The sequence below is a fragment of the Callorhinus ursinus genome, unplaced genomic scaffold, assembly GCF_003265705.2.
Source record: "Callorhinus ursinus isolate GAN/ISIS: 27379988/994484 unplaced genomic scaffold, GSC_fseal_2.0 scaffold1865, whole genome shotgun sequence".
In the NCBI taxonomy this organism is placed as follows: domain Eukaryota; kingdom Metazoa; phylum Chordata; class Mammalia; order Carnivora; family Otariidae; genus Callorhinus; species Callorhinus ursinus.
Genome location: NW_027398919.1, coordinates 1 through 9,471, shown reverse-complemented (window position 1 = coordinate 9,471; position 9,471 = coordinate 1). Strand labels below are relative to the sequence as shown.

At 42.0% G+C, this 9,471-nt stretch overlaps 1 protein-coding gene across 1 annotated transcript; it reads left to right on the top strand.

The window, feature by feature from the left end:
- Positions 1–246: 246 nt before the first annotated feature.
- LOC112818768 (olfactory receptor 7A5-like) lies at positions 247–1,179 on the top strand. The gene has a single exon (XM_025865888.2). The coding sequence runs from the start codon at positions 346–348 to the stop codon at positions 1,177–1,179; it is 834 nt and encodes a 277-aa protein (XP_025721673.2). The 5' UTR covers positions 247–345.
- Positions 1,180–9,471: the final 8,292 nt, after the last annotated feature.

Here is a 9,471-nt window from a genome sequence, read left to right as displayed (position 1 = left end):
TGTGACAGAATTTCTCATTAAAAGTATAGAATACATGAGTACTTGGGGGAAAGGCCATGTGTGGGATGACCATTCCCATTCAGAGCCGGGATGGGGGTTCCTGACAGGGGACAATTTCTATAGAAAACTGTGGATATTGAATTTATGAATGTAAAATAAAAATAGAATTTCAATGATATTTGTAATGTTCATTATTGAGAAAATTTGTCATATTATTTTTTGTTTCCTGGTAGTCGCCTCCACCATGTGGAATCAGGAAATGATTCAGGAATTGCAGAGGTTCTTCTTCTGGGATTATCAGAGAAACCGGAATTGCAGCCAGTCATATTTGGGCTTTTCTTCTCCATGTACCTGATCACTGTGTTTGGAAACCTGCTCATCATCCTGGCCATCAGCTCAGACTCCCACCTCCACACCCCCATGTACTTCTTCCTCGCCAACCTGTCTTTTGTAGACATCTGTTTCACCTCCACCACCGACCCCAAGATGCTGTGGAACATCCAGGCTCAGAGCAAAGTCATCACCTGTGCCAGCTGCCTCACGCAGATGTACTTTTTCATACTCTTTGCTGGATTCGATGACTTTCTCCTGGCTGTAATGGCCTATGACAGGTTTGTGGCCATCTGTCACCCCCTGCACTACACGGTTATCATGAAACCTTCCTACTGTGTACTGCTCGTTCTGGTGGTCTGGGTGATGAGTGTCCTGAATTCCTTATTAGAAAGCTTAACGGTGTTGTTGCTGTCCTTTTGTACAGCTGTGGAAATCTCCCACTTTTTCTGTGAAATCAATCAGGTGGTCCAACTGGCCTGTTCTGACACCTTTCTTAACCACATGGTGATGTATTTTGCAACTGTGCTGCTGGTTGGTGGTCCCCTCGCTGGGATCCTTTTCTCTTACTCTAAGATAGTTTCCTCCATATGTGGGATCTCATCAGCTCAGGGCAAGTATAAGGCATTTTCCACCTGTGCATCTCACCTCTCTGTTGTCTCCTTATTTTATTTTACTGTCCTGGGAGTGTACCTTAGCTCTGCTGCTCCCCAGAGCTCCCACTCAAGTGCTGTAGCCTCGGTGATGTACACGGTGGTGACGCCCATGCTGAACCCCTTCATCTACAGCCTGAGGAACAGAGACATAAAGAGGGCTCTGAAAAGAATTGTTGGGGTTCCAGTGATGTAAGGGCCCATCGTCCTGGGGCTGAAGAAGGGTCCATGATTGCAAGGCTCACAGCCTCAGAGCCAGGAACTGCTATTTTTCGATCTGACTAGGGAAGTGGAATCTGCACCTTCTATTTATTTCCTGGAATTTCCAATTGTTTGAATTCAACTTTTCCACACATTTAAGTAACTCCCTTTTTAACCTTCTGTTCTATCTGATGTAGACAGTATTCCACTTTGTCCGTTTTCATATGTTCCAATGTTTTCCCCAAATTTCAATTACAAGTGCCTGGAAATTTCTGTAACTTACATGGGAACAGTGTTAGAGTCCACATTCTAATTTCTTCAAACTTTTTTTTCAGTTCCTTTTTTTCCCCAGCAACAGCAGATGTACTACAATTTTTATTTTTTTAATTTTATTTTATTATGTTATGTTAGGCACCATACAATACACCATTAGTTTTTTTTTAATTTTATTTATTTATTTGACAGAGACACAGCGAGAGAGGGAACACAAGCAAGGGGAGTGGGAGAGGGAGAAGCAGGCCTCCTGCGGAGCAGGGAGCCCGATGCGGGGCTCGATCCCAGGACCCTGGGATCATCACCTGAGCCGAAGGCAGACACTTAATGACTGAGCCACCAGGCGCCTCACATCATTAGTTTTTTTTTTAATTTTTTATTGTTATGTTAATCACCATATATTACATAATTTGTTTTGGTGTACTGTTCCATGATTCATTGTTTGTTCATAACACCCAGTGCTCCGTGCAGAATGTGCCCTCTTTAATACCCATCACCAGGCTACCCCATCCCCCTACCCTCCTCCCCTCTAGAAACTTCAGTTTGTTTTTCAGAGTCCATCATCTCTCCTGGTTCGTCTCCCCCTCTGACTTACTCCCCTTCATTCTTCCTCTCCTGCTATCTTCTTCTATTTCTTTTTTTTTCTCAAAATATGTTGCGTTATTTGTTTCAGAAGTACAGATCTGTGATTCAACAGTCTTACACAATTCATAGCGCTCACCGTAGCACATATCTTCCCCAATGTCTATCACCCAGCCACCCCATCCCTCCCACCCTCGACCACTCCAGCAACCCTCAGTTTGTTCCTGAGATTAAGAATTCGTCATATCAGTGAGGTCATAGGATACATGTCTTTCTCTGACAGACTTATTTCACTCAGCATAACACCCTCCAGTTCCATCCACGTCTTTGCAAATGGCAAGATCTCATTTCTTTTGATGGCTGCATAATATTCCATTGCGTATATATACCACCTCTTCTTTAGCCATTCATCTGTCGATGGACATCTTGGCTCTTTCCACAATTTGGCTATTGTGGACATTGCTGCTATAAACATTGGGGTGCACGTACCCCTTTGGGTCCCTACATTTGTATCTTTGGGGTAAATACCCAGTAGTGCAATTGCTGGATCGAATGGTAGCCCTAATTTCAACTGTTTGAGGAACCTCCATACTGTTTTCCTTTGGGTTGCACCAGCTTGCATTCCCACCAACAGTGGAGGAGGGTTCCCCTTTCTCCACATCCCCGTCAACATCTGTCGTTCCCTGACTTGTTAATTTTAGCTATTCTGACGGGTGTGAGGTGGTATCTCATTGAGGTATTTATTTGGATTTCCCTGATGCCGAGCGATGTTGAGCACTTTTTCATGTGTCTGTTGGCCATTTGGATGTCTTCTTTGGAAAAATGTCTGCTCATGTCTTCTGCCAATTTCTTGATTGGATTATTTGTTCTTTGGGTGTTGAGTTTGATAAGTTCTTTATAGATTTTGGATACTAGCCCTTTATCTGATATGTCATTTGCAACTATTTTTTCCCATTCTGTCGGTTGTCTTTTGGTTTAGTGGACTGTTTCTTTTGCTGTGCAAAAGCTTTTTATCTTGATGAAATCCCAATAGTTCATTTTTGCCCTGGCTTCCCGTGCCATTGGTGATGTTTCTAGGAAGAAGTTGCTGCGGCTGAGGTCGAAGAGGTTGCTACCTGTGTTCTCCTTTAGGATTTGGATGGACTCCTGTCTCACGTTTAGGTCTTTCAACCATTTGGAGTCTATTTTTGTGTGTGGTGTAAGGAAATGGTCCAGTTTCATTCTTCTGCATGTGGCTGTCCAATTTTCCCAACACCATTTGTTGAAGAGACTGTCTTTTTTCCATTGGACATTCTTTCCTGCTTTGTCAAAGATAAGTTGACCATAGAGTTGAGGGTCCATTTCTGGGCTCTCGATTTTGTTCCATTGATCTATGTGTCTGTTTTTGTGCCAGTACCATACTGTCTTGATGATGACAGCTTTGTAATAGAGCTCGAAGTCCGGAAATGTGATGCCACCAGCTTTGGTTTTCTTTTTCAATATTCCTCTGGCTATTCGGGGTCTCTTCTGGTTCCATACATATTTTAGGATTATTTGTTCCATTTCTTTGAAGACTGAATGGTGATGGGGATTGCATTGAATGTGTAGATTGCTCTAGGTAGCATTGACACCTTCACAATGTTGGTTCTCCCAATCCATGAGCAGGGAACTTTTTTCCATTCCTTTGTGTCTTTTTCAATTTCTTTCCTGAGTATTTTATAGTTTTCTGAGTACAGATTCTTTGCCTCTTTGGTTAAATTTATTCTTAGGTATCTTATGGTTTTGGGTGCAATTGTGAATGGGATCGACTCCTTGATTTGCCTCTCTTCTGTCTTGTTGGTGGTGTATAGGAAAGCCACTGATTTCTGTGCATTGATTTTATAGCCTGCTACATTACTGAATTCCTGTATGAGTTGTAGCAGTTTTGGGGTGGAGTCTTTTGGGTTTTCCACATAAAGTATCATATCATCTGCAAAGAGTGAGAGTTTGACTTCCTCTTTGGCGATTTGGATGCCTTTGATTTCTTTTTGTTGTCTGATTGCTGTGGCTAGGACCTCTAATAGTATGTTGAATAGCAGTGGTGAGAGTGGACATCCCTGCCGCGTTCCTGACCTTAGGGGAAAAGCTCTCAGGTTTTCCCCATTGAGAATGATATTCTCTGTAGCTTTTTCGTAGATGGCTTTTAGGATATTGAGGTATGTACCCTCTATCCCTATACTCTGAAGAGTTTTGAGCAAGAAAGGATGTTGTACTTTGTCAAATGCTTTTTCTGCATCTATTGAGAGGATCATATGATTCTTGTTCTTTCTTTTGTTAATGTATTGTATCACGTTGATTGATTTGCGGATGTTGAACCAGCCTTGCAGCCCAGGGATAAATCCCGCTTGGTCGTGGTGAATAATCCTTTTAATGTACTGTTGGATCCTATTGGCAAGGATTTTGGTGAGAATTTTTGAATCCATGTTCATCAATGATATTGGTCTGTAATTCTCCTTTTTGATGGGGTCTTTGTCTGGTTTTGGGATCAAGGTAATGGTGGCCTCATAAAAAGAGTTTGGAAGTTTTCCTTCCATTTCTAGTTTTTGGAACAGTTTCAGGAGAATAGGTATTAATTCTTCTTTAAATGTCTGATAGAATTCCCCTGGGAAGCTATCTGGCCCTGGGCTTTTGTTTCTTGGGAGATTTTTGATCACTGCTTCAATTTCCTTAGTGGTTATAGGTCTGTTCAAGTTTTCTATTTCTTCCTGGTTCCGTTTTGGTAGTTGATACATCTGTAGGAATACACCCATTTCTTCCAGGTTATCTAATTTGCTGGCATAGAGTTGCTCATAATATGTTCTTATAATTGTTTGTATACCTTGGTGTTGGTTTTGATCTCTCCTCTTTCATTCATGATTTTGTTGACTTGGGTGATTTCTCTTTTCTTTTTGAACAGTCTGGTCAGGGGTTTATCAATCTTGTTAACTCTTTCAAAGAACCAACTCCTAGTTTCGTTGATCTGTTCTACTGTTCTTTTGGTTTCTATTTCATTGATTTCTGCTCTGATCTTTATTATTTCTCTTCTCCTGCATGGTTTAGGCATTATTTGCTCTTTTTCTCCAGCTCCTTTAGGAGTAGGGTTAGGTTGTGTATTTGAGACCTTTCTTGTTTCTTGAGAAAGGCTTGTATTGCTATATACTTTCCTCTCAGGACTGCCTTTGCTGTATCCCAAAGATTTTGGACAGTTGTGTTTCCATTTTCATTGGTTTCCATGAATTTTTTTTAATTCTTCTTTCATTTCCTGGTCGACCCATTCATTCTTTAGTAGGATGCTCTTTAGCCTCCATGTATTTGAGTTCTTTCCGACTTTCCTCTTGTGATTGAGTTCCAGTTTCAAAGCATTGTGGTCTGAAAATATGCAGGGAATGATCCCAATCTCTTGGTACCGGTTGAGACCTGATTTGTGACCTAAGATGTGACCAATTCTGGAGAATGTTCCATGGGCACTAGAGAAGAATGTGTATTCCATTGCTTTGGGATGGAATGTTCTGAATATGTCTGTGAAGTCCATTTGGTCCAGTGTGTCATTTAAAGTCTTTATTTCCTTGTTGATCTTTTGCTTAGATGATCTGTCCATTTCAGTCAGGGGGGTGTTAAAGTCCCCCACTATTATTGTATTTTTGTCAATGTGTTTCTTTGCTTTTGTTATTAATTGCCTCATATAATTGGCTGCTCCCATGTTCGGGGCATAGATATTTACAATTATTAGATCTTCTTGTGGATAGACCCTTTAAGTAGGATAGAGTGTCCTTCCTCATCTCTTATTACAGTCTTTTTTTAAAATCTAGTTTGTCTGATAGAAGGATTGCCACCCCAGCTTTCTTTTGGTGTCTATTAGCATGGTAAATGGTTTTCTACCCCCTCACTTTCAATCTGGCGGTGTCTTTGGGTCTAAAATGAGTCTCTTGCAGACAGCATATGGATGGGTCTTGTTTTTGAATCCAATCGGATAGCCTGTGTCTTTTGATTGGGGCATTGAGCCCATTTACATTCAATGTAACTATTGAAAGGTATGAATTTAGTGCCATTGTATTGCCAGTAAGGTGACTGTTACTGTATGTTGTCTGTGTTCCTTTCTGATCTTTGCTGCTTTTAGGCTCTCTCTTTGCTTAGAGGACCCCTTTCAATATTTCTTGGAGGGCTGGTTTGTGTTTGCAAATTCCTTTAGTTTTTGTTTGTTCTGGAAGCGTTTGGGTCTCTCCTTCTATTTCAATGACAGCCTAGCTGGATATAGTATTCTTGACTGCATATTTTTCTCATTTAGTGCTCTGAAGATATCTTGCCAGTCCTTTCTGGCCTACCACGTCTCTGTGGATAGGTCTGTTGCCAATCTAATATTTTTACCATTGTAGGTTACATATCTCTTCTCCCGAGCTGCTTTCAGGATTTTCTCTTTGTCTCTGAGACTCGTAAGTTTTACTATTAGATGTCGGGGTGTTGACCTATTATTATTGATTTTGAGAGGGGTTCTCTGTGCCTCCTGGATTTTGATGCCTGTTTCCTTCCTCACATTAGGAAAGTGCTCTGCTATTATTTGCTCCAATATACCTTCTGCCCCTCTCTCTCTTTCTTCTTCTTCTGGGATCCCAATTATTCTAATGTTGTTTCATCTTATCGTATCACTTATCTCTCGAATTCTGCCCTCGTGATCCTGTAGTTGTTTCTCCCTCTTTTTCTCAGCCTCTTTATTTTCCATCATTTGGTCTTCTATATCACTGATTCTCTCTTCTGCCTCTTTTATCCTAGCATTTAGTGCCCCCATTTTTGATTGCACCTCATCAATAGCCTTTTTGATTTCGACTTTTTAGAATTTAGTTCTTTTATTTCTCCAGAAAGCGTTTCTCTAATACCTTCCACGCTTTTTTCAAGCCCAGCTAGTATCTTTAAAGTCATGATTCTGAACTCTAGGTCCGACATCATACTAATGTCCGTATTGAGTAAGTCCCTGGCTGACGGTAGTACCTCTTGTTCTTTTTGGTGAGGTAATTTTTTTCGTCTTGTCATTTTGTCCAGAGGAGAATAGATGAATGAGAGAACAAAATGCTAACAGGATTACAACGTCCCCAGCATATATACTGTATACAAATCAGAAAAGACCTGAAAACAGGGGAAGAGAAAGGGAAAGAAAGAAAAAAGAAAGAGAAAAAAAAAGATAAAAAAGATAAAAACAAAAAGAGAACAATACAAAAAAAGCAGAATGTGATCAAATATCATCAGGCTAGTGCATTGATCAGTACCACACACTAGATTTGGCGCGTATTTTGGCCTGCTAGAAAGCAGTACCTCCTAAAATTTTACAGGAAGAAAGACATATATGTACAAATTAAGGGTTGATACAATGAAGGGATAGAAGATGAGTGTAAAGATGAAAATTATAAACAATTTTATAAAAGGACTTGATAAGATAAGTTGTTTGAAAAAAGAAAGAAGATTTAAAAAAAATAAGCAAAAAGGAGAGAATGTGATCATGCAGGAGACTAGAACACAGCCATACACTAGTGAATTAGGGTATAATTTGATCTGTTAGGAGAAACTGTATCTCAAAATTTTAAAGAGAGAACAACTTATATATATATATATGCCAAAAATTAGGGTAACTAGAGTGAAGGGATAAAATATGACTCTAAAATGAAAAATAAAAAATGTTATTTTTTTTTAAAAAGAGATTGATAAATGTTGGTTGAAAAAGGAAAAAAGAAAAAAAAAACAGTTAACAGAAATTAACTTTGATGAACTAATGAATCATGGTAAAAAAAAGCCATGAATTCTATGTGCGGTATTCCTCTAGCGCTGGAGTTCTCCCGTTCTCCTTGATCGGTAAACTTGGTCTTGGCTTGCTGGCTGTTCATGCTGATCTTCTGGGGGAGGGGCCTGTTGCTGTGGTTTCCAAATGTCTTTGCCAGAGGCGGAATTGCCCCGCCCTTGTGAGTCCGGGCTAAGCAAGCTGCTCAGGTTTGATCTCAGGAGCATTTGTTCCCTGCAAGCTCTCCGTACAGCCTTGGAGGACCAGGGCAAAAATGGTGGCCCCCCAATCTCCACCCGGACGAGCTGAGTACTCGGAGCCCTGCTCCTCAGTGCGCCCCCAGAGAAAAGCAGTCACTCCCTTGTCCCCGGTCTCTGGCCGCTCTCCGTGCTCAACCAGCCTGTGACCGAGCGTTTCTATCTCTGGCAGCCCACCCCGTGTGGATTCTCCAAACCCAGCAGATCCCTGCGGTGCGTTTCTGCGCCGCTCCTCCCCGGGAAGGAAGGGGAGTCTCCCCGGATCTGCTGCTTGTTGGGTCCCTGCTGGAGGAGCAGTGCCCCGCCTGGGCCGCGGATCACAGTTTATGGCAACTCCGAGCTGAGAGCCCTCGCCTCGGCTCCGTCTCTGCAGCCGGCTTCCCAGCTCCGATCCCTGGGAGCTCTGGCACACTCAGGCACCCCCGGTCTTCCTGTGACCCCAAGGGTCCTGAGACCACACTGTCCTGGGAGGATTCCACCCCCTGCTTAGCCACTGCAATGACGTCCCTCAGCGGAGCCGACTTAGAACAGTTCCGATTTTGTGCTCCGGGGCTCTATCACTTGCCAGAAGCGGCCGGTGGAGGCCCCCTCCCCCGCCGTCTATCCTCCCGAATATCGCCTCGGATTCACTTCTCCACACGTCCTACCTTCCAGAAAGTGGTCGCTTCTCTGTTCAGATAGTTGTTGCTACTCTCCTCTTCGATCTCCTGTTGAGTTCATAGGTGTTCTGAATGGTTTGATCCGTATTCAGCTGAATTCCTGAGACCAGCCGAAATCTAGATCTCCTACTCCTCTGCCATCTTGCTCCGCCCCCGATATGAGGAATTCTTAATCTCAGGAAACAAACTGAGTGTTGCTGGAGTGGTGGGGGATGGGAGGGATGGGGTGGCTGGGTGATAGAATTTCGGGAGGGTATGTGCTTTGGTGAGTGCTGTGAATTGTGCAAGACTGTTGAATCACCCCGATCTGTACCTCTGAAACAAATGATGCAATACATGTCCAAAAAAAAAAATAAATAAATAAAACCGAAAAAGAAGAAGACAGCAGGAGGGGAAGAATGAGGCAGGGAAATCGGAGGGGGAGATGAACCATGAGAGATGATGGACTCTGAAAAACAAACTGAGGGTTCTAGAGGGGAGGAGCATTGGTGGATGGGTTAGCCTGGTGATGGATATTAAAGAAGCCCCGTTCTGCATGAAGCACTGGGTGTTATGCACTAACAATGAATCATGGAACACTATATCCAAAACAAATGATGTAATGTATGGAGATTAACATAACAATAAAAAATTTAAAAAAAAATTCCAAAAAAAAAAAAGAAAACTGAGGGTCAGGGGCATGAAATTTTAATAATTTACCGAACAAAGTAGTTAAAGCTTATTGTGCACTTTCTGGAATTTATAGAAACAGAATC